Here is a 25,608-nt window from a genome sequence, read left to right on the forward strand (position 1 = left end):
CAGGGGTCGACGACAACAAGGTTTTGCTGCTCTATACATATGCCGCAGCCTACATGCATAAAACAGCTCATCTGCTGAGGGCCTTCTACCCCCAGGTGATGCATGTCACATGCTTAGCGCATGCACTCCACCGTGTTTGTAAAGAACTAAGGAAGCACTTCATTGAGGTCAAGGAGCTTATTGCTTCAATCAAGGCCGTGTTTTTGAAGGCACCCCCTCGCGTTCGGTCATTCAAGGAAAAGTTGCCGGATGTTCCCCTTCCACCAGAGCCCATCATGACACGTTGGGGAAAACATGGCTTGAAGCTGTGGAGTACTATAGCTCCCATTTTGTGGACATTAAGGTTGTGATTGACAGCTTCTCAGGGGATAGGAGTGCAGCTGTAAAGAAGGCTCAAGCTGTCCTCTCGGTAGATAGCTTGCAAGGAGATCTCGCGTACTTGTGCACCAACTTCACATTTCTCGCCAACACAATCTAGAAACTTGAAAGTTCAGGAGAGCGTCTAATTACGAGCATTAGGCTCATTCTCGATGTGCAGTGAAAAATCGCCGCCGTTCCTGGAGGCCCGGTTGCCGAAATATTGCGTGCAAAGTTGAAGTTGGTCTTAGACAAGAACGAAGGATTTTCTGTTTTTAAAGAAGTTTCAGGAGTCCTTGCTGATGAGCACTCAACAATCCCAGTGTCGGTGAAGCCATCGAATGCTCCCAAGTACAAATACGCTCTAACAACATCTGTGGACGTCAAACGTTCATTCTGAGCATACAAACAGATTCTAAGTGACAAGAGGCACAATTTTGAATCAAAGAATCTTAAGATGGTGGTTGTTTGCTACTGTTACTACAATTTATACAATGATTCTTAGACATTCTACGTGATCTCCGACCAAGTTTTTTAGAACTTGCACTCTTCAAATGAGCAATAGTGTACTGGGTAGTGTTGGAACAGCCTGCCTTTATAATTATATTAATTTCATTGTATAGGAAAAAAACAGCAGCACTGTGCTTCACAGTCCTCATGTAAAAAAATGTAACTTTGTGAAATAAATTATCATCTCTCTTGAATTTATAATTTGCACGTTTTGAGGTGTCTTATTCAAACTTCGGCCAGCAGACTAAGTAGCCCACTATTAAATCATTATTTCTGCTACTAAGTATTGTTGTTCGTGTCCATTTAAATATATGTGACGTGTGTGTAAGCTACAGTGACTATAGAACATCCTCATGAGCAGCGGGCTTGTTAATAACAGCAATACTCATAGATTGCCAGTAGACTTATGGGACCATTGCACGGCCATGTTCAAATGTTGGCACCTGTGTGCCGGCATAGCGAAAATTATTTTCTTGTTCTTCGGTCATTCTTAGAGGTCGTGCACATCTTCGCTTAAAATCATTTGCATTCGGGTAAAATTTTATTGTGCCTATATTTTTCATTGTGAGCGCCTAATGTTCAAGTACTGTCACCAACTAGTCCAGCTTTAAATCCAACACACTTTTTACACTGCATCTCAAAATGTTGGAGTTCTGACCAAAAGTATAAGCCATAGAAATGTATGACACAAAGTTGTCGGCAGTTTTATGAGCAGTGCATACTCCAGTAGTGAACTTTTGAGAACTATGACTTTATTATCGAACATGTAGTCATGTGTCTTGTTATGACAGTCATCATTGTTGAAGTTTTTTGGCTTTTGTGAACTGGACGAAAATATTTCGACGCATTCCAAGCAAAGATGTGCCGTCAAACGGGCCGATTTCTTCTCAGCAAAATGTGAACAAGTGGTAAAAGAACAGTTCACGCAAAGAAAACGCACAAGCCAAGAAAGGTCATTGTGAACTCGACTCTATGCAAGGCTTTCGAGGCAAACAAAGCAGCTGGGCCATTTTTAAGGTCACCGTGGATCTGGAGAGACCGGAACCAGCGTTGTATTTTCAGTTTGGACTGAAAGCTAAAACCCATGCCGGTTGAAGCTGCCCCTTGCGAGGAGAAGCAAAGTCCCAAGATTCGCAGTTAAGCCACACCTTCAAGCAAACAACGAGGGATTGAATGTGCGGTTAAAGGAAAGGAAAAAAGTACTATCTTCTGCAGCTCTTGCGGGAGCACGCCTCAGCACCTTGACGACGACGGATTAGTCGACCACTCCTCTTTTCCCCTCTCTCCGTAGGATCGGCTGAATGGAGTGGCATGTTTTGACGAGAAACTGTCAGGCCACTACATTGGCCTACCCGAACGCAGTCAGGCAGGTTCGGCACGTGTACCGGGAGCCGGTTTTTTCGAACCTCGCCCAACTGCCAGAAGAGTTCTTGGAAACCAAGGTCATCTAAGATCATCAGACGTGCGCAAAATCTTGGTGACGTGTGCAAAACGCTGGTGCAGTGCATTTGTGACCATATTTGGGGATAGTGTAGACTGTGCCCTTTCCACGTGCATTGTGTGGTGTGTTTCCCTGCCTTCGATAGTGGAGCACCTAGATCATAGAGCGCCGTATTGGCTGAAGCTGCAGACAATGCACCCAAGGTTAGCAATGCGGCGCTATAAAAGGGAAGATTTTTGTATATTCTCAGTACAAGAGTTCTCCTGTTCAGTTCTTAACTTCTAGTTCATACTTGATAACTTGATCATTTCCTTTCGTATTCTCAGTTACTAACCAAGTAAATAAATTGTCGTTCTAACGAGCGCCTCATCTACCTTGTTCGACGATGAGTCCTAGGACGGGGGCCCGCTACCAGAATGAAACCCGCGAAACTTGGAGTCCGCAACAGCATAGGCAAACATGAATGAAATTCACACCATCTTCTGAAAGGGAACCCTGACGAGATGTGAAGCAGCAGCGTTGCGCACGGGTGGCATCACGGGTTGAACGGTGCTAACGCGGGGCGGGTACTGCGGTGTTGCAGACGCGACGTCGCCATTCGCAAATGTGATCGGCTTCGCTAACTCCCGCAATGCTGGCGAGAGCCGGGTTATGCCTAATCACTTCGGCGGATTTTTCGGCGGGCGAAGGAGCATTGTCTGCCAGCATCCTTTCCATTGCAGATAAACAAGCCGAATGAGTGTTACCACTCGATGTGCGCTTGAGCATTGCGAGCGGTAGAGAGGGTGAAACAAGACAGAGGTTACATGTACAGACACGTTTCAATAGATACATTAGGTGCGAATCAGATTTATTGCTCGCGAACCGAAGAGTCGCAGCGGTGTACCGAGCAAACGGACGAGGTGGCAGCTGCGGGCGCTGCGTCGAGCGCACGGCAGGCGAGAGAGAGAGTGGCGTCAGCGCGACTGTGAGATAAGTGTGACCTACTTCGCACCGCTCCAACACCTGCAGCGAAAGAAGCACGTCGCAGCCCGTTCATACGGATGCATGCAGAGACAGCATTATACAGGCTAGCCCCCCCAGGAGGAGGGGCTAGGGGAAGGACTTTGGCTGGTTCTCCTAGGGGAGGGCTAGTCAAAGAGCTGCTTTACACTTAATAATATTCAATGACTCTAAATATGTTCTAACAAAGCTGGTATGATTATGCACAGATCTTACCAAAATGAGATCATTCGACCTCCTACACTAGGCACGAAACGACCAGCCCACTTGGCTCACTCAGCCTGAGCTTCGTGAAAGACTTAGCTTTCGTGGAGAAATGCGGATATCTCAACACTTCTTAATGCCAATCTTTATTTTGGCCTTCTCCTGAAATCAGATGCCTCAGAGTGACTGATCTGAAGCTCCAAGCACCTGGATTTGTACAAGCACGGCACGAAATGACGAGGGTCGCACTCACCTGCTACAGCATCAATGCACTCAAGAAAGGTGTCCATGTTCTTCTCGCATTGTGCTTCGTTCAAGTAGAAGTATGTGCGTGCCATCACGTGAGGGTGTCGCCGGTCAGCAAACTGCTCACTGGGCTGGAACTGACGAAGGTGGCCACCTGCACATCCATTACACTGTGGGTGGGTGAGGGAAACTGGGTTTCAAGTTTACCCCCACAGATGTATATGTGACAGCAGCAGCTCTTTCATCGAAGGCTCTGGGACAAGCCATTACCAAACACCTTTATGGGTCGTAAATTATTGCATTTTGAGTACCAGAAACTTGATATGATGACAAAGATAGGCCTAGCCATTATTTTCTTCAAGCAGTAAAGACCAAGTATAATCATCTTTTAATCATGTCATAGTAATGACAATCTTATGATAACAGTACACTTCTGTCAAGCGTCTGATCAGACCAATGCTCAGACAAGTGAACAAATAATTTTAGTTAAGAAACAAAGTTTGAAAATTAAACCTAAATCCAACTGAGCAGTAGTCTTCCACGTGATGTATTTAAAAATACAAGCTTGCAAGGCTCACAAAACATGCTGTTATCAGACACATAGCCATAATATTTTTTTTAGGGGGGGGGGGGGGGGGCAACATTTAGATTTTGAGGAGGGCACCCTATTTAAATGGTCATTTTTCACTTTCAATGGCGTGGCAAAAAACATTTTAGGGAGGGGGGCACAGGTTCGGTGTGCTACCCCCTGGCTACGCTTCTGGCTGGTATACATAGGCATGCACAGGGTTGCCCTTTGGGGGGGAGGCTAAGGTTTACCACAATGCCCTCCCCTTGCCCCTATTAGGTCAACGTATAGGGGCAGCTTTTGTGCCCCTCCCTCTAAGGCAACCAAGGAGGGGAAGGGGGGTTCTACCTCTGCCCCTATCTTTTTTCATGCACATGGCTGCATGGCATTGTGAAATGAAAAACAGCTGAGGCAAGCCGCTAGCAGATTGGGGCAATCTGTGACCTCTTAGTTATGAGTGACTTTGAAGCTGTAAAACAACGAGATCTGTAAATGACAAGATCTGCAGTGTCGAGAAAATAAACAAATTGTGATAGATTACTGAAGTCAGTAGAAGACTATGCATACCTAGGGCTAACATTAACAAGTGAGTCTACTTGCGCAAAGCAAATCCACCAAAAAGTAAGGATGGCTTAGTGCACATACAATAGTCATTCTCAGCTCATGAACTATGACCATAGGTGAGCAAACTCAGGATAGTATGGGACCCTCAGGCGAAAACGCATCGATAGTATGGGATTCTCACACAAAAAGAACATGGTCCACTTGGAAAGTGTTAAAAAAAAAACAGTACATTTTATTTTTATTATGTACAGCTGGCGCACATCGGTAAGTAGGCTAGTGGAAAAGGCTGAACTGAAACCTCCAGAATAGCGGCATCATGCTGCAATCCCCATAATAAAATAGGAATAGGAAAAAAGGTTAATTTCATTCAGCCTGTAAATAAGCGAATCACATGCTCTCATCACTAAAAAAATACTACAAGACTATGACTGCCAAACAGATGTATTTCACAATACATTTTTTTTAGTGAGTCTGAGTGAATCCCACTTTTTTTTTTTTTTTTGATCTACAGTCCTATTTACTCATTTCATCTTTAGCATTACTACGTATCAGCCTTACCTGGACTCACATTTATACTCATGTCCTCCACACACACATTCCAAAACAGTACCATTCATACACCATTTCAACATTTATTGATCAGAAGTGCAAATTACGTTGGAGAAGGGGTGCTATGACTTTCCCTGGCTACTCTTTCAGAAAAATTTTGATAAATATATCTAGGTTGTCAATTCTTTCAATAAAAATGTCCTAATTGGTTTACAACCACTCAACTCATATTCAACTGTACTATATTAAAAGGCGCCATGAAGAGGACCGATCACCTTAGATATCAGTGTTAAGGAACATTGACACTATGGTCAAAAAAGCGAATCCTAGGATGAGTTTAATATAAGAGTTTCCATGAGTCGACTCACTCGGTCTCATTCAAACTTATATCTTGCCATGAGTCTGAGTGAGTCCAGATGAGTAATATTTGAGTGAGTGTGAGTTCAAATGAGTCCGGTCGAAGAAAACTTTCATGAGTGTGAGTTCGCGCGAGTCCAGCTTCAGGAAACTGGCGAGTCTCGGTCCAAGTGTGTTCAAAGCGCAAAATGTATTCAACAAGTGAGTTTAAGAGAGCTCCACAGGTTTTGCCGACTTGTGGGAGCAGGCATAATTAGAACATAATGAAGCACAGATGAGACAAGTGAGAGAACAGATCATCTGTTGTGTGTTGAGATGAAAGCACTTGTCATAGTGCACTTTAAAAAGCACAGGTGGCTCACCTGATGCCTGTTTGTCCTCTTTGACTTGTGCTTGTGAACTGCAAGACCTGTACACACAATCACTAAGGAGTTACTCAATATATTTCTCAGTAGTAAGATTCAAACACAAGTGTGCATGATCACAGTGTTGTTGAATGCACTGCAAACACAAGCTCCAACAAAATATTTTAGCTGTGTATAATATCTACTTTTCCTAGTGCACACAGATACTCATAACTAAAGGCCGGATTTAGAGGCACTAAAAAACCCTGTTTTAGGCACCAAAAATGGGCGAGCAGAACACTGTTTGAGGCCCCCAGAATAGTAAATATAAACACAAAAAACTTCAACAAAATTCTAGTTTTCAAAGAGGTACATGTGGAATCTGTGTCTACTTCAGGAAAGCAAACAGAAACGTTTTAGTTTAAATTATACAAAGACGCCAATGATTTAACATAGCGATGCATTGTTTTTTCCTGTTGTGTATGCAGAATACGGTGTCTCTTTCTCTAGCCCAGCAAGGTGAGCTAAGTTTCCAACATATATTGAATAAACAGGATTTTGGGTCTATTTTTTTTTTTTGGCATAGCTGAGAAATGCAACACAGCATCAAATAACCAGAGCGCTAATAGGCCGCACAGGGTAAATTTAACAGGGTTATTTAATTTAACCTCACAGGGTAAATTTCTCTTCTGCACGTGAACACCTTAAAGTGCCTTTCACCAGGTTTCATCATTTCGAGCAGGCAAAAGGGATGCAGGCACTGAGCGCTCACGATGCCATCTGCCAAAATTTGCAATGCTACGCACCCCGAAAAGAGGTGAAATGAGACTGAACTCCGCTTAACATTTATCTCATGGTTACACGCCCCAAAAAGGTGGAGGTGAGGTATACAACAATGAATGATCCTGCGTACGTCAAAGTAGTACATGACATTGCGAGATTTATTTAAGGGGACATGTGTAATTTGTGCAATTTGTTGCCAGAATAGAAGTGATGGTGGCCAGAAGTATCAAAACATACAAATTGAATCTATGCATGTTTTTTTAACTTCATATTGAGCGAGATGCGAGACTGAGCTGCCTCCATTTCGTCTATATTGGTGTTCTCGTTAATCTCACATGGTGTTGGTGCTAGCATTCACAACACTTAGCGTGTTTTTGGTGCATCGTCCCTTAGAGCAATTCCATTGGGGCGACACTGTCTATCGTGGTAAGGACACATGATCCGTACCAGCCTGTCCAAACGTGCGCGCATAGAGACATCCATCCCACAGAAACAGGCAGTACAATACAGAGAACATCGAAACGACGCCACACCGTTTGCGTGCACGACCTGGCATGGGCATGTCATGCAAATGTAACCTTGTGTGCGCATGACCTGTCGATGCGCTGGTGTCCTGTGGTCTTCTGGCTCCAAGTTGCTTTGATACCGAGGAGGGCAGGAAAGGAATTTGACTTGTGAAGTCTACATCGGGCGAGTGACAAAGGGTTGAAGCTCACCTTCTCGCATAATGTTTTCGCGGCTCGTAATGAACCAGTGAAAACATTCTAGTGGTACGAAGCTTTTCATTGGGAATGCGACAACTTCCAGTATATTAAGCGAAATTTCTCATGTGACCTACTGAAGTGTCGTTTAAGAAGTAAATAACAAACAAAACAGAAACCATGTGTACATCTTTTTTTTTTTTTCTTTTGTCTACACTCTACTATCACCGGGTGACACTCCTCGATTTTATTCTTCATCGTCCTGCGGCTGCACGGAAGCACCTCCTGTTCTCTACGCATGCGAGCAGGTGCCGGGGAGATGCCAAGCAGACGACCCGATGCGGGTGAATACATGTGCAGAGGCTAATTGGCCTTCTTATTGGCTAAGAGGCCTTGTAGCTTTGACAGTGCTGAAAGGAACTTATGATATGAAGTATAGGTGGCACCCTATAAATAAAGGACTTTCCATTCATCCATCTGCCTGCTGTAGCTATGCGCACCTTGTTGCTTATGCACAAGTTGCACATTGTGCATAAGCGACACTGAAGTTTTGCTCTGAAGAATAATGAAATATTGATGTACTTTTTATAACACACTGGGCCTTTGTAGGTGCGTTTTGTTGGCTCAGATATTTAACCGGGTATTTTGTTCAGAAGAATGCCATTATGATAGTTGCCTGATACTGCAACAGATATCAGTGTATGGCAGCCCATTTGTGTTGTCATTAGCACTCCTGACCCCAACACACATATTGATGAGGAGGAGAGGGACAACGACAGTGTATACGAATGGATGCCTTCGGCCAGTGATAAACGAGACCGATCAAAAAACTGGCAGAATGCTGCTTCTGTTTAGATCACAAAAATTTGGATCGTTTAGTAAAGGGCAAAGATAAAATAGCTATCATTTGCTATCAGCGTATCGGAATGAAACAAAAACCAAAAATGAAAAAGAAAACATTTTTCACTGTAACAAAAATTATCTGTAATATCATTCCAGAGAGAAACCGATCTTTTAAAGACGATATTCTTTTTTGGGAATCACCAACAAAAAAATTTTGATCTGTCTGTCCATTTGTCTGTTTGTCCACCCTTAACAATACCCTAAAGTCACAACGGCACCTAACGATAACCCCAACCATCAACCCCATCAGCAGCGTAAACTAATATTGTTCAAGATTCAGCGTTCATACTTGTGCACTTGTCAATTAGAAGCAATTATTGCACATATCTGAGGCACTATAACAACACGTGAATAGCTTGTATGTGTGCCTTTTTACTAGAAAAGGCATACATAAGTACTTCTATGGACCGTAGCGCTTATCACCCTGCCTTGACGATGCAACGCTTGCACGAAAAGGCGAGTGTTTCCAACGCTTTGCTAAAAATGCAAGGTGGTGGCACCTACCCATCGCCTTGCATTCTGCACCTTATCACCTCCAAGACAGGCGCACAGGCCGCGCGTGCTTCGTTTTCCAAGATAACTGCCAGATAACGCATGCCTCACTTGTGAAGTGACTTGATGTGCTCGTTCGCCTCCGCTGCTCGCTCGAGGCACTCTGACGCAGCGCCTCCAGAATACCATTCACCGATTTTCTTGCGCATAACATCAAATAAATGTTTTGTTCACTCTCTCCAGATGCAAGACTATCGTCTTTCGACAACATTTGAAGTATAACATGCAGATATGGGGCCAATTTTTTCTTTGTAGTTTTTCAGTACAAGTGGCAATGGCAATCCAAAACAATCATGTAACATCAGCAATAACCCACATGTCAGCGTACCATACTAGTGCGCATCACAAGCAAGAATTCTTAATTAAAGATGTGTTGAAATTGTGCGAAAAATGAAAACCAGAGATCTTTGTATCAACTCAAGTGGAGTTTTGTGACACATGCCAGCACAGGAAAGGCACCTTTGGCATGGAAGCTTGTTTTATATACTAAACAAAGGTTTCCCATAAAAAAGATATACGCTCTGAGATGGGCTGCTTTGAAGATCATGCTCACTCCTTGGACTCAATACATTGATCCTGCTAGAAAAGATTTCATCATTTTTAGAAAGTTTCCTGTAACCAAGAAGGGCACTGGTTTGCGCTGATTTATAAGAACTGACGGTGTGGTAAACGTGTTCTCCCCGTGTCTCCCTTTTTTAAAGGAACGTGAGTAACTGTACGACAAATCCAATATTTTTATCATTACTCTAACTTGAAATTTTCACATAAAAAGCCACTATGCAGAGAGAAAAGATAATGATCTGCTAAAAAACAAACATGGTGCAAGCACCAAACCTCATCTGCAGCTATGGCAACGGCATAAGGGGGATTCCTCTGCACAATCAAAAAGCATACAACTACAAAATTTTCATCCATCGAAAAAAATAGTGAAGGCCCCTAATTCAGAGATGATCAACTCTATACTCTGTTCCAGAAGTTCCGTGCAGCAAAGCCAAGGCTACACGACCCTCGAACGCAGGTTGTTGCGAAGTGAGATGTAGTGCCCCTTATACGTAGCCCATTGTTTGTACTCGAGCCTTTTGCGAACGGTCTCATCAAAGAATTTTTACTTGCGGGCTTCTCTGTGTGTTGTAGCTGTGATTTGCATGACGATTTTGTTGCATTTTTCATATAAAACAATTTTGTGGCTCCATGATACTGAAAAAAACGTTCATGCTTTTACGTGTTATAACATGAAAATGACGAAAGAAATAACGCTGTTGTGGCTCGTATGTGTTATGCTTTTACTTATAAAGTACGAAGGAATGATACGACATTGTCTAAACATTTATGAGTAGTCCGCACAGCCCGAGCGTACACAGCACCGTGGAGGACCTAGTCTTGGGTTGTGATTAGTCCGCGGTGGCAGATTTAGTCACTCCTGTCAAAATGGCGGCGCCTGGTTCACCTGTGTGATATTGTTCCCGGATCAGCTTTTACGGCAAGGGAGCGAAGCGGTTGGCTCTAAATGTGTTCGGGACAATGCATAAGAAGGGCGACAGGAATGCAAGCATGAGCTCTTTCATTAAGAGAACGGCTGCGTACACCAACGTCAGCGAGCGTGGGCTGCACAAGTAGGTAGCGCAAGCACGATAAGCATGGTGAGGTACTTTCACCCAAGACGCTGTCTCGCGGTGGCAGGGGACACGATCAAGAGCAGCTGCTGGACGTTTTCGACCTTGGCGTGATGCACACTCATGCACGATTTCTGTAAACTGTTAGAAATTCCGCCGGTGCGCAATCTCGCCGCGTAGTTCAAAGAAGATGACACGCTGCTGTCCGCGTCCGCAACAACTATTCACAGGATGCTGCTCAAAGTAGGCTTCCACTTTAAAAAATGTTACTGAAATTCGCTCCTGATCGAGGCCACTTACACGATCCAGTGGTGACGCAAGTACTTGCACCAAATGAGGAAGTTTGACGCCAGAGACGACCCATCTTCTACACTGATGAAACCTGGGTGAACGCAGGGCACACATTTTGAGCTGTGGGTGGGTCAACGAGACCATCAAGTCCACTGAGCACACCAAGTAAGCCAACTTGATGACAGGCCTGCCAAAACCCAGTGGTAAGGGAGGTGGCCTCATTATTACTCGCTGTGGCAATGAGGACAGCTTTATCACAGCTACCGGTGAAGTATTTCGAGCCGTAAAGAGAACAGGTGACTATCATGATGAAATAGATGGCGCTTACTATGAAAAGTGATGTAAAGAAAAGCTACTGCCGAATTTGCCGCCACAAAGTGCCATTAAGCTTGATAATGCACCTTATCATTCTGTGAAGCTTGACAAGGTACCACGTATGAGTACCTTGAAAAAAGACATCCTGGTCTGGCTTTCTCTGAAGGTTGTGACCCAGAGCAGTGACATGGCGAAGGCACAACTGATAAAGCTTGTTCAAACTGTAACTACAGAGGGTAATAGGTATCGCATTGACTGCAATGCTGCTGATGCTCGTCACACTGTCATACACTTGCCGCAATACCACTGTGAGCTCAACCCGATCGAGCTCCTATGGAGTGATGTTAAAGGTTATGTTGCAAAAGCCAATACACACTTCAAGATGGAAGGCCTCGATGCTCTTGTATGGAAAGACATAGAGCAAGTCACTGCTCAAAAATGAAAAAATTATGTGAACCACGTAATAAAAGTGCAGGATGACTTATTGAAGATTGAACAGATCATTGATGATGTCATTGATGACTACCAACGCTACACAGCACCAGAGATGACGGACGACATGCCGATTGGCGAGGGCTACGAGGCACAGTCAATCGAGACGACTCACAGCCCCAAGAGTTCGCAGGCGACGAGCCGATATCGACGCAAAACTGTTCAGCTTGAGTTCCTCGGAGCGAATCCTGCACGCCTAGCGAAAAATCCGCAGCGTATTAGGACGCGGTGTGTGCAAAAGTATGGATTGCATACTGTTACTCCGCACAGAGAGAGACAAGTAAAGCACCGGGAATAGAGCCATCATTTCCTACTGAATGCGAGCGGCACCTTGCATGCCCATAGGCATGCGTATACGAAATCTGATGAAGCGTGGTGCTTTCATATTCAATTTGGCAAGTGCGGCGTTTTCCATCGAAATATGAGCCACTGAACCCTATCCCTCAGATGTCTACATGCAAGTACCTCGAATACGCACTCTTTTAGGGTGCCAAGGAGAATATTTAACCGCTTTCACATTTACAGCTCATCTCACTGCGCAGTTGCACAGAGTCCCGAAACGCTCTTGCTGCTTTTGCTGCAGCATGCGCCGCTAGCAGACGACAGGGTGCGGAAGGATACACTTAGATGTGCTCGTCCTCCTGATTGATTGAGAAGGCCTATAGCTTCCACAGTGCTGCACGGAGCTTCTGGAACAGAGTATACACATAGAGGATCTGCTAACCAACGAGAGGTTAACAGACTCACTATGAGCTGATTGCTGCCACTCACTTGCATAATAGCAAGGTATTACTTGTACCTGAAAGAAGTGGTCACTAGCATCCATTCTGTCAGCTATTAACCTCTATTCATACAAAGAAGATTGAAAGATGTTCGAGGTGTACTATCCCTCATAAAAAAAAAAGAAATAGTGCTGCGAAAAGTCTGGCGTTATGCTTTACAGGAAGCCTTTGGCAAGTATTATATGCCAAATGAACTTTGGTATTAGTTTTGCAAGGGTGTAGCGACCTTGCAATTTTTTGTACCGAGCTAGCTTGCCCACAGCTAAGGCAAGAGCTGTGCGTAATTTCTAAAGTACAGTATTATGGCTTCTGAGAAATAACTGTTACTCTATAAAAATTTGCAGCTCCTGTTGTCTACTGTAGTTTGATAAATATGTGAACTTTGATGGGTTAATCAAAATCAGAATTTGTTACTATGATTTAGCATAAGAATTATACTATGTGAAAACACCCAGCCGGACTCGACACAAACCTCGTACCAGTGATGAACAGTAAAAAGATGTCGCTTGGCACTGCATATTTGGTTGATGCATTTGCCTATGAGCTACTTGTAGGATAGTAGCCCCATTAATATGCCAGAGTCAAACAACGTACGCCATCTCTGCCTCTTTGGCTTCCTGTTCGGAGAGGTCCTCCTCGGCACTGTAATCGAGTATTGCTTTGACACCGAACGATCGCAGGCGCTGCAGCAGGGGCTGGATGGCCGACGCCGACTGGCCGCCCACAAAATGGCCATAGAAGGTGTTGCGCATCAATGCACGGAACAACCGGCGACCTAGCACCCGCTGGCCCAGCCGGAGAAGCTGCAAACACAAGAAACAGCAAGGCCTCAATATACTGTATTGCTTTAAGTTGCTCACATTGTGTGCGACACATTTAGTGGACAGCAAACACATAAAGCGTCATGAAGTCGCAGGGCATAGCAGCAAGAACTAAGGCATGATGCGGCATGTCTGCTTATCTTTGCTAAGATAAAGTATTTCAACCATGGACTTATAATGGTCATTTTTCACTTACTGAAGAAGTAAACATTCCTTTAAAAATTAACAACAGAGCTGTTTAAGCTCAGGAAATCTCTGGTGTGCCTTCTTTGTGTCCTCATGTTCAGTGTGCTTTTATCGTTCTAAAACAAGGAATACCAACGTGCCCAGCTGTCTACCTTGGTGAACTCGAAACTTCCTTGCAAAAACACCTTACACGAACAATATGTCAGGAAGGAACCATGTTAACATGTGCAATTCAGTGTGGTAGAACGGCAAAATAATCTGGCATCCACAATGCGAATTCTGTAACAAGGAATCACACAGCAGGAATTGTAAAATTAGTGGGTCATTAATTGCATCCCTCTTATTACTAAGGGCTAAGCTATATTTCTTTATTGCCGTCAGCCACCAAACCAATTTATGGCCTAGTGGGTACCTTGCAAACATACTTGTAATACAGTTGCCCAGGTAGAGCCTTAGAAGGGCTCTAGGAATGCCACTCTGCCACCTTCCACAGGGTTCGTACAGCTTTTCAAAGTAAAAATTTAAGGATATTCAAGGACTTTCCAGGACCTGCCACAGGTTTTTCAAGGACTCGAAGCAGCATGTAAAGTTGGAATTATATCACTTTAAAATTACCGAAAAAGACTAGTTTTATTGCACTCAAAGAAATAAATACCACAATTAAAAGAAAAAAGTCTCGATAACTTCTCAAGATCATAACACACAATGAACAATTAGAAAAGCAGCTGAAATTTCTCTAGTATAAGCTTGGTGAAGTTCACCAAGCATATTCTAAACATTGAGCATCATGTTACTTCACTTTGTTTATAAAAATAACTAAATGCAGAAGAGATATGCACTTGAGATCATTCGTGAAGAGCGCTAGCAGTACGGTAATGGTATTGCCACCTTGCCGATTAAGGCTGAGTGTATACTCCCTGTATCACAATTATATGACTTCACAAGTTTACAAAAGTACACCGTAGCCACGTCTTTGTAGAGCGCGTTAGAAGCTGGTTTTCACTCTGCGGGGCGAAACCTCAAGGCAGTTTCGGGCTCTGAAGTGCTATATCAGAAGCATGTGCGGCCTAAATGTCAGACTGACCACATCAGAGCCCGAAACTGCCTCGAGGTTTCAGTCCGCAGAGCAAGAACCGGCTTCTCGCGTGCTCGAAAGAGACATGGCCGTGGCTGTACACAGAAAAGTTAACACACAACGTACACTCCTATTGGCTGCTACGGCTCATACTGTGTAATCTTGGTAGATTCATCAAACGTCTCCAAGACATTCAGCACACTCTTGCTACACTGCCATTAAATGATTGTATATAGCAAATGTAAAACATATCTAATCTTGATTGCTTCTCAAGCTTGATATATTAAAATACATCACAAAATGAACACAAATACCAGCTGCTCAGACATCTCAAGATGATTCAACATAGTATTAGTCCACTCACAGCATACTATCACGAATAAATTTGTGCTACAATCAGAGTATATTTTTTTTCAAATGTCCAGTGTTCATCGCCTCTGAAGTTCATAACGCTGAAAAGTTCACAACACCCAAGAAGTTTAGAAGAGCTGACGACAGTTATGGTATTACCTGGGTAATATTCCTTGAGCATTTCCTAAATACTCTGCATTGTTTGATTGCACTTCCCAAGTCCGTATTAACGAGAAAGAAAAGTTCACTACAAATGTTCACAACTTCTGTTAGGACTCAGCTCAATACTGCATTTTCAAATATCTTACAAATCTTCAGTTCTGAACACTTTCATACTCCTAACAAAATACAAATGTTCACAACAAATAACAATCAGCAAATAAGCAACAAACAAACAGCAAGTTCACAACAGCTGCTGGGACCTCTCTTGTATTAGCTGTGTGATGTTTACCAGCTCTTCCGCTTCAGTTTTTTAACGTCCTCCGCAAGCTGTTGGACTTCACTATAAACGTGACGTCATTTGATTTTTCAGCTTTTTCTGAATAGTGAACCACAGAAACAGTTAAATCAGCAATGACAGATTCCAGTTCTTGTTTTTCTTTTCTTCATGTCCTCGATTTATACATTGATCAGACGCTTTTTTAGATGTGTACTGTCACGAAGTTTCTCTTGCTTTTGAGCCTCTATGAGTGCATTGTAGTGATTACTTGCTGCTGACACTGATATTCGTAGTTTCTTTGTGATGAGAGCATTCAGGATACCATCAGCTTTCTCTACAGCATCACGTATGATGGGTTGTGACACATAGGACAAGTCAGCGAGGTTCTCTATTGCAACCTGACAGTTTACACTAAACCCATGCACGACTGTTGCTTGTCCATGGCTGAGAATTAGCAGTTTGACAACATTCCAAAGCTCACCATATGAACAATTTAGGCCAATAAACTCATTAAAGAACTCATCCAGCCGATTTGAACCTTTTTTGGAGAGTCCAAGCATATTTTTTTTCCTGTTGCAACAACTCCGTGTATTCAGCCAAAACAGAGTCTCGTTGCTTTTTGTCAAATCTTCAAGCTGCGGCGAGAGCACTAAGCACTTTCCTTAAGCCCGAGAGACATTCATCTGGCTTGCTGCACATAAGCCGTGGGTCTAAGCATGTCAGGCCTCTGACTAGTATTGACTTCAAAGGGCTCTTGTAGGGAATTTTTTTTGCAACAGCTATCAAAACCTTCTTACATTCCATTTTGCACTGCAATACATTTTTAGCACTAGCTTTGCAGTTTTCGATGATCTGCTCGCATGTGTAGCCTATGTCCACTTTTTCCAGTGAAACATGCTTGCTCACATCTTCAATATCAAGTCTCATAAGGCAACTGATTCCTGCTGCTGACAGAATTCCACATTTTATAAACTTCATGAGCAGCTTTCTTACAACCGTCTCCAGGTCCTTCACCAAAAAAGAAAACCATAGGCCTGTCAACTTGATATTCAACCAAGAAGGATCTGACAGCCATGGCAACAATTAGGGCAAAGTTCAGCTTTGCTAGAACAAAAGGGTCGTGGAAGAATTGACACAAGTTCTCAAAGGATGCGCACCTCAGTAGGGTGATTTCCTTGTTCTTAGCTGCTTCTATGTATTTTCTCATATTGCTCCAAAGAAAAAGAGCCCTTTCAATCAATTTGACATTTTCCACATAGCGATGCATTAGAAACTTCAGCGGAAATGTGCTCTGCCTAGTTGTGGCTGTAAAATCTTCTCTTCGTGCTGAGGAGTTTTCAAAGAGCGTGCTCAGACTAGATAGTAGGCCATCAAGTCTCCATGTACTGGCCACGATACCCACCCTATAGGTATTGTGGACTGTGTGCAGGCCACATGTGTCAATATCAACACACTGCACTTGGTAGTTCTCATGCAAGTCTGCTTGCAGGAACCTAAATAACTTCAAGTTTGCATTAGGTCCATCCACCGAATTTTGAACCACCTTTTTAAGTGGTAAAGGTTCAAGAACCTTTCACAACTTTTCCTGAATATTGTCACCTGTCACATGTCCCGTGAAGACTGATGCGAGATATTTTGTTTCGATCGTACGTGAGGAATGCCAGCATCTCACATAAACATCAATTTGTTTCTGCTGAAAAAACTCGGCAGAATCATCAAGAAGCACGCATAGCAATCAGAGTTTTCAACCTCACGCTGCATGGCTGATTAAAAAAAAGGTCCACGCCCGTGGCACGCAATGTAGGAGCATTACTTCTCTTCGCAGGAAAAAGCTTTCATGATCTGACAGGAATTGTGCGCCTGAAAAGGTATGCTGCTTGTGCTGAAGACCAGTATGAATAGTGGCTAGTGACCACTTTCAGAGTCCACAAGATTTCAGCATCTGTGACCATGTCATAGGAATTACACGCGGCATCAAAATCCATCGCTTGTGATGAAACCGCGCAGGTGGGTGCTTGGCTTGCACTAACGTACCATTGTTTCGTCGCCGGGGCAAGGTAGTTAAGCACAGTGCTACCTGATGCAGCCTTCATTGGGTTACTGCGCTTAGGACTCTGCATGTGGCTTTTAAGTGCCGACTCGCCCATTGCCGCGATGTTAAACGACTACCCGCAAGGCTTACATGAGGCTCGGTGAGGATCGATGGTGCACGGCGCAATCTACTTGTTGTGGCTGTCATTGCTAAGCTACGCAGCTTGAAATGTACACTTCCCCAGCATTATGCCAGTGTTCTTGAATTTATTCCACTGACATGAAAAGACGGAAGTTAACATTAAGACACCCGTTGAACACAGGCACCCATTACAACAAACGCACGTGCACAACAATTGCAGTGTAAGGCCAGGCACCAAATAAAAGAAGCTATGCCTTAATACAGCGTAGTGTAGCCCATAGAGGTTCTCACAAATACCTAGAGAAAAGCGTGGCGCTATCGCTATGCGTATTTTTTAAGGGGCAATGTTGGAGCGCTGGGAATGACGGTATATGTGTCTGCGAGGCTTGTGTTGGCAGGTGTTATGCGAGGCTTCGGCTCAAAAGCGAATACAACTGCGTAAATAAAGCTTCTCTAAAACAAAACGTTTATAAGCGGATCTCATTCACGTGTATTATATTCTAAAATAAAAGTCCACTCACCTTGACGGCACAACCAAATGCCGAAAGAAAGAAACAGACGACATAAACATGGCAGAAAGAACGCTCGCTTTGTCATCTGCCTGCCAAGTTAAGCGGCCGTTGTTTACTTTTACCGCTTCGTAAAATTGTGCATCAGCGTAGAAGGTTCTTGTATTAAATACAACATGTTTCTGTGCAGTGATAAAAATAAATAGCTTATTACGTGCTTTTTTAGTAAGAAATCATTCATTTTAACGTGAAGCCACACGCATCTTCGAGGTATACAAATCCGAGTCAAGTTTGAAGGTGATATATCCCGTCAATCCCTTGCATCGATCAGCTCACTAGCGCCAAATTTCTCTCCAAGTATGATTGAGAGAAACTCGATGGTGTAGCTTCAACAGAACACAAAGTGGAATTGTGTCAATGTTGCCAAAAGCTAAATGAGAACATGCTATATATGAGTTGTTAATGCTTGCGCAAAAAAATATATATATATACCTCAGAAGCCAACTATTAAGCGTTAAATGGCATCTTAAAGATACCGTAGTATTTTTCTGCCTGGCAGTAAAAGTTAGCATTTGTTTTTTTCTTCCACAACGGCAGAGCACCGACAGCAAATATGCATTTAACTGCTGGCTACATCGATAATGGTCCTAACCATGAATAGTAAAGTTGCTCCATTTTACCCTAATTTAGCTGCACCATTTGCACACTTACACAAGACAGACAGATAGCAAGAGGTGAAAACATTGGTGAGAAGAAAGAGCAAGGAAAGCAGCATGAACACTAGCATGGAGCTAGCACCGAAGATTGCGTCTCTCACTTCGTTTGCTCTTTGATGCGGTAAATTTGTTTTCACTCAGTAGTTCTGGAAATCGGGACCAAGAGTGCTCACGCCGAATGGCTGTGTCTGAAATAGAGAGCTTCTCATGTTGATGCCGATCTACCACGTTCATGAGGTCGCGAGGTCGATATGAGAGTACTTTGCCCAAGAAATTCAAGTGCCTCGAAAACGCATTTTCCAAATTCAAGGGTTTTCAAGGATTTCAAAGACCTGTACGCACCCTGCTTCCACTGTGACTGTGGGGTGCTTTCCACGCAGGCCTGGCATGTTTTCCTTCGAATCAGGCTCAGGATTACCTGCGCTTGATGAGTTTTGCTCCTTGCCATGCTAGGCTTACTGGTTGGCGTACTATCTGTCTCTATTTGGTTCTTCTCCATTCTAAACTTGTGCCACGTCTTGCTTGATTGATTGATTTGTGAGGATTAACGTCCCAAAACCATCATATGATTATGAGAGACGCCGTAGTGGAGGGCTCCAGAAATTTTGACCACCTGGGGTTCTTTAACGTGCACCCAAATCTGAGCACACGGGCCTACGACATTTCCACCTCCATGGGAAATGCAGCTGCCGCAGCCGGGACTTGAACCCGCGACCGGCGGGTCAGCAGCCGAGTACCTTAGCCACTAAACCACCGCGGCGCAGGGCTGCCACGTCTTGCAAGCAGCATTTTTTTTTTGTTGCTGACAGCTGGCAACGAAACACTCACACACCAATTACTCCCTCTTCTTATACAAAAAGCCTTGAAAATTTTGCTTTCACACTGCCCTCACAACGCCTCAGCACAAGGGTGCAGTCAAACTGCGCTGTGCACATGCACTTTTGGCAGTGGTATAAGCGCGCTTCACATAACTAAATATACGAACAGCACAACTTAAAAGTAGTTACAGTGTAACTACGGAAGCAAAAATAAAAGAATAGAAAAAAGCGCTAACTTTCAACAATGATTTAATAACGGAGTGGTGTACATATATAGGCGAAATAAGAAGAAAATGGACATGCTCAGAAGGGTGCAGTATACAACCACTGTGAAACAATATCAGCAGAACTCTTGTCTCTTGTTGATTGAACAAATGCATACCTTAAAAATTATTGAGATACGCAATCTCTTTCTGCAATAGCGCAACTGATGTGGAACTTACACATGCACCGTCAAACTTGCTCATGTGATAGGCTTCGATTCTCTCACGCGTGGCCTTTGAGTGGTGCTTGCCTATTACCTCCCAACGCTCAAAGAGAGGCACGCAGCTGCAGTCTTGGCAGTAGATTCTGAAGTGTCCTTGAATCGCATTGTACACATTATTATTATGCTCTCTTAAACGGTCATTCAAGCACGTTCCGGTTTGCCCAATGTATATCATACCGCAGGATAGCGAAATAAGATATACAACACTAATCACACAAGGCACGAAGCGCAATCTGTATTTCACAGAGCATTTTACTCTATTTGCAGCTGGTTGATTCACTAACCTACAACGCCTTGATAGCTTTTCCGGGGCGGAAAATAAAACAGTAATACCAGCTCGTTTCCCGATTTTCTTCAGCCTATGCGAAACGTGGTGCAGATAAAGGACTGCAAGACAGTTCTTAAGAACCGACGCATTTTGAGGCTGAGATCACCCTCCTTAATTTTTTTATTTGCTTTAAAAGCTTTTCCGCAACAGCAGAAATCAGGGCGTTCAAATAAACAGCGCTCAAGAGGCCGTCGACCAGTGCGTTGAAACTGTGTTGCATAGAGTGTGGGCATGACCTCTTAAGAGAGGTGAGAAGACAAACATTGATAATACCCCTTTTCACCAGTTTCGAATGAGCTGAGTGGAAAGGTAAGAGGAGCTTACTGAGAACAGTAAACACAAATGATTGCTTCAGAAACAGAGTGTTAGGTCCAACAACCTAATCGAATTACCAGACGGTAGCTCATGAGTGAGTTCCAGAGGGTTTCTAAACAACCCTAGAAGACCAGGGACAACAACTTCAGAAACACCATCCAAACAATCACCAATTACAGTGAAATCATCGACAAACCTTAAGACTTCCACAACAAGAGGCAAGTTGAGATCGTTTTCAATGAGGGGATCCTTGTGTGCGAGAAAGATGTCGCTCAAGACTGGTGCCAAGCAAGAACCTATACAAGTGCCACTTTTTTTTATTGAAACGTTGCTCATTCCAGGACGCAACCATTGATTTTAAATAAAAAGAAAGCAATTCCAGAAAACCATGGATCGACATGCCTGACGCATTCTGGAAGTCTATCACCCAAAGGAATCAATGCGTTAATCTAGGCAGTGGAGCAGTGCGTTATGTGGAGAGCACAATAATAATGCGCACAATGCGGTCCAAGGACACCTCGGAATCCACTGCCGAGACTGCGGCTGCGTGCCTCTCTTTGAGCGTTGCGAGGTAATAGGCCGGCCTCGGAATCCACTGCCGAGACTGCGGCTGCGTGCCTCTCTTTGAGCGTTGCGAGGTAATAGGCAAGCACCGCTCACAGGCCACGCGTGAAATAATCGAAGCCTATCACATAAGCAAGTTTGACGGTGCATGTGTAAGTTCGCCATCAGTTGTGCTATTGCAGAAAGAGATTGCATATCTTGATCATTTTTAAGCTATGTATTTGTTCAATCAACAAAAGACAAGAGTTCAGCTGATATTGTTTCGCAGTGGTTGTATACTGCACCCTTTTGAGCATGCCCATTTTCTTCTTATTTCGCCTATATATGTACACCACTCTGCTATTAAATCATTGTTGAAAGTCGGCGCTCTTTTCTATTCCTGTATCTTCGCTTCCGTAGTTACACTGTAACTACTTTTAAGTTGCGCTGTTCGTATATTCAGTTATGTCCTACCAACTTGCCCAAGTTTCCATGCTTCAGCACTTCACATTTTTGGAGCAGCTTAGGGGGCATAATATTCATGTTTCAGAGCAGCTTTGGAGTGGTGGTAAAAGACGTGTTTTAGGGCAGCACAAGTTAGTTTTGAAGCAAATAGCAGGTCAAACATCATTGTTAATTGGACATTTTTTTAGGGGGGCGGGGGGGGGGGGGGGGTGAGACACTAAAAATTACAGTGACTGATGAACCGGTCATACGTACCACAAATTATAATGTGTGTTTGAGTACTTGCATGCATTTGTATGTGTTCTGTTAGGCAATTACAACCACTACGAACTAGTGCCACCTATTGTGATGTTGGCAAATTATAACGGTTTATGACAGCGGCCGCAAGAAGGCGACAGGTGACGTCAGGCATTCAAGGCAGAAAGCCGTGCTCATAAATGAGTCATGTAATCCTTTTGAATCCTTATTAAACCTGTTGCTTTTCAATCATCAGTCGTGTCATCATGCGCACCAACTCCTGACATAGCGACGAGTACTCAACAATGAACATACGTCGGACGTAAAACTCAAGACGGAGTGAGAACGTAGAGTTGTCTAGACCGAGGCTTAACAGCAGCAAGTGCTGCCAGTGACACGACCGGCATGGTGACCATGGTGTAAGAATAATTTAGGAGTGGACCCTCTCTACCCATCGTGACACAGAACGCGTCCAGATAATGTTCGGCTTTAATACATGTGCCGGCTGCAGTTTCGTGGGGGGCAGTGCAACATGGGGGCTCAAATTTATCGCGATGAGGCACACGCGTGTATTTATTTATCTTTTTTTCATTTCTTTTTTCTTTAACCGTGCACGCAAGCAACTTGATGTAGAATCCCATATCACGTTTCTTGCGACCGAAAAATATCTCGTGCGACGAACGCCACTATGTGCAAAAAAAAAAAACATTATACTTCTAATATTAAGTCGGACGTGTGCGATCCCGTTACGGGCGCAGCTCAATTTCGCAACTCCAGAAAACACTCCGTGGGCTGGCAAAACTGGTCCGGAAAAAAATGGCAGCATATCCCCGGAGTGAATGATAGACAGTGGGGCGAAGCATCCGTTCGTCCATTCGTTCTTGCTTCCGTTCGTTCATGTGTGTATCTGTGTGGCCGCCCGACCGTGCATGCGTCTGTTCGTGCATCCGCACGTCTATTTGTGCGTCCGTCTCTGTGTTCGTCCATGCATCCGCTCCTGCGTACGTCCATGCATCCATCCGTCCGTGCAGCCATCCGTGCGTCCGTCCATGCATCTGTCTGTGTGTCCGTTCGTCCACCTATTCAACACTCCAAGTACCACCATCTCGCATATTTTCATCATATATTCCTCATATAGAAGCACCGCCATCCAGCGCACAGTCCAAAGACTGAACGAGAGGAGGCACGCGCACACTTTTTTATGGCTTGCGCTTCGAGTCAACTTCCCACCTTTAACCAGCTCGAGTTCATGGTATATACTAGTTCACTGTAATCATGGCACTGCGGCCCAACGTCCGCTAAACCTTTCTAAAACCAAGGAGGTTACGCCCAGCGAGTATAACGTAGCAACCCTTTCTTGTCAGATAGTGCTCAATGTACGTGCCAATGACTGCTAAGGGGGAATGAGAGACGGGAGAATTCGGCTTTTAGTTAACGCGCATGCTGCGAATTTTTTATTGTTCAACAGCACACAGAATAAATCTCCCACCGGCACCAGCTTCAGTTCGGGTCAAAGCTCAAGACTGGTTACGCACTACTACTACGACTACGAGAGACGAACGGGTGTCACTATAAGGAGCTTCGCCCCTAAAACAATGACGGCTGCGCTGAACAGGGTCAACGCAGCACTTTTACTTGGCGCTATGCTGAAGTTTCTTGATTGTGGCATCAAATTACATTGTTTCATCGAAGGGGAAAGGGTGCTGGCGTGGACTGCTTCGTTCTGATCGTGGCAAAAAGGATTTCACTGGCAAAATAGCTGAAATAGTTGCGCTGTGTGCGTAAACTTCGAGCCACTTCAGCGAACCGCATCAGATTTACTTCAAGTTGAAGAAAATGTCTAGCGAACCCGAGGTTGAAGAAGTCAACTTCTTATGTGTAGCGGCCCTCTCCAAAAGGTGCTAGCACTTTTGTGCTGCGTTGCTACACTGTTACAGGCAAGGCCTTACCAGTTTTCGAGGTAGCTACACTGCCGCTCGTGCTACCGATTGCGTATATGCCACTGAGTTCCGTTGTGCCATCATAAGCTGCATACGCATGCCACTCACTTAATTACAGGACGGAGCTATGCCTTGGCCAGTATATTTTGAAATAAGAAAAATTGTAGTTTCAATTGTAATAGGAGTGCTCCTTCCTTTACGTTCACTAATTCATGTTATTAAGTTGCTAATGAATAAGATTGTGTGCTTCTGAACACTCGCCCGTTCGTGTTGGCAGTAGTTGATATTCAAAGCAGATGATGCACGCACACTACACATGCTATGAATTCACGGACATGACCTATATATGCAAGCTTTACGCACCAACGTTACTAGAACCAGGTCAGTTTTGCAGCTTCCCATAGGGGCACGCTCTCTGAAGTGGCCGCGGTGGCCAACGCGAGAACTAGTGGCGCTGCTGTGCCAGTTTGCTTCAAGCTGCGCGTTGTCTGCTACAGCGGGAATGATCTGTGTTGTCACAGCTCTAGCCAGTCATGAGAGCCAAGATTCACCATTGACATTTGCACAGTATATTACACTGCTTCAAGAAGCAAAGATTGTAAAACATTTGCTCCATAATCACCACTAAACTTCAGGAACCTTTCTTAAAGGGCCAGTAAACAGCCCTGAGGTCCAAAAAGTTTTAAAAAGAGATATATGTGCAGTTTTTTTTTTTTGCGAACATGCTGCCACAAGAATTTTGCGAATACGTGCTATATTAAGGAAGTTACAGGGCTTATAACATCGGTTTAAGATGGTTTCAAATTTTCGCACGGCCTCGCCCCCCTTCTAGAACCCTTCCATGAAGGGGAAGACGTAGCTTATCGTCGTGACTCCATGCTGATGCTTCTCACCTGCCCAGTCGCTCCATTTGCAGCTGACGACGATGTACTTCGCTGGATGGCCGATTCGCTTCAGCCATGCAGCGCGCAGGGCCCCATCATGAGGCACCCGGCACCGATGCTTCTCCGCTGCCCAGTCGCTCGATTTGCAGCTGACGACAGAGCAACACTTTTTACCCGGGTTGCTTATGTCAAGGGCGAAGTACGTTCGTAAGTGCGCACAGGCGCTGTAGTTGAGCGAGGAGTGTAGACGTGCTTGCGACAACTGCCAGGCTTGTTCTTTCACCCAATGCCAAAAAATAAGGGGCAGTTTCGTAGTTGTTGGGTGGGAACAGGAACTGACGTTGACCTCACTGCTGTTTTTTCACACCTGATTTAGACCAATCGACGAGCTGCATGCGATGTCAAGTCGCCGACCGCCGAGTTAACGTCACTGCGCATGCAAGAGGGTTGGTCAGACATAGAAAAGATGCGCGGGAATCGTTTTTCGAAATAGAGGCTCTGCACGATGCAGTGCTGTGATATTCAAAAAACGTGATCGCTGCAGTCTAATCCACGAGTTGCCGAGCTTGTATGGGGGTGTAAAAAAAAGTCAAAGCCTGTTTACTGACCCTTTAATCAAGTAACTTACTTTTATTTATTTTTTACTTATTTATTTTTCGACAGTCCCCAGAGGGCTGTTTTCGGCTGGAATCGGCTGGGCCCGAGAAGCTTGTGTTGGGCGCTAGTTAGTAAGACATGATTATAAAA

At 44.2% G+C, this 25,608-nt stretch overlaps 1 protein-coding gene and 1 pseudogene across 3 annotated transcripts in view; both read right to left on the bottom strand.

Moving 5' to 3' along the window:
* Positions 1–25,608, bottom strand: part of slgA (proline dehydrogenase slgA) — a 351,644-nt gene that overhangs the window by 158,848 nt on the left and 167,188 nt on the right. For 2 of the 3 annotated variants that reach the window (XM_037419347.2, XM_075891047.1), the window contains exons 2-4: positions 13,169–13,377; positions 6,161–6,207; positions 3,768–3,914 (exon numbers count right to left, since the gene is read on the bottom strand). In XM_037419347.2, the coding sequence (XP_037275244.1) occupies positions 3,768–3,914; positions 6,161–6,207; positions 13,169–13,377 (403 nt within the window). Of the gene's footprint in view, positions 1–3,767; positions 3,915–6,160; positions 6,208–13,168; positions 13,378–24,870; positions 25,077–25,608 lie in introns of those variants that run through there. The other variant, XM_037419352.2, reaches the window with a different exon arrangement.
* LOC142802684 (uncharacterized) lies at positions 15,411–17,175 on the bottom strand (annotated as a pseudogene).

This window comes from Rhipicephalus microplus, chromosome 3 (assembly GCF_043290135.1).
Source record: "Rhipicephalus microplus isolate Deutch F79 chromosome 3, USDA_Rmic, whole genome shotgun sequence".
NCBI classification, from domain to species: domain Eukaryota; kingdom Metazoa; phylum Arthropoda; class Arachnida; order Ixodida; family Ixodidae; genus Rhipicephalus; species Rhipicephalus microplus.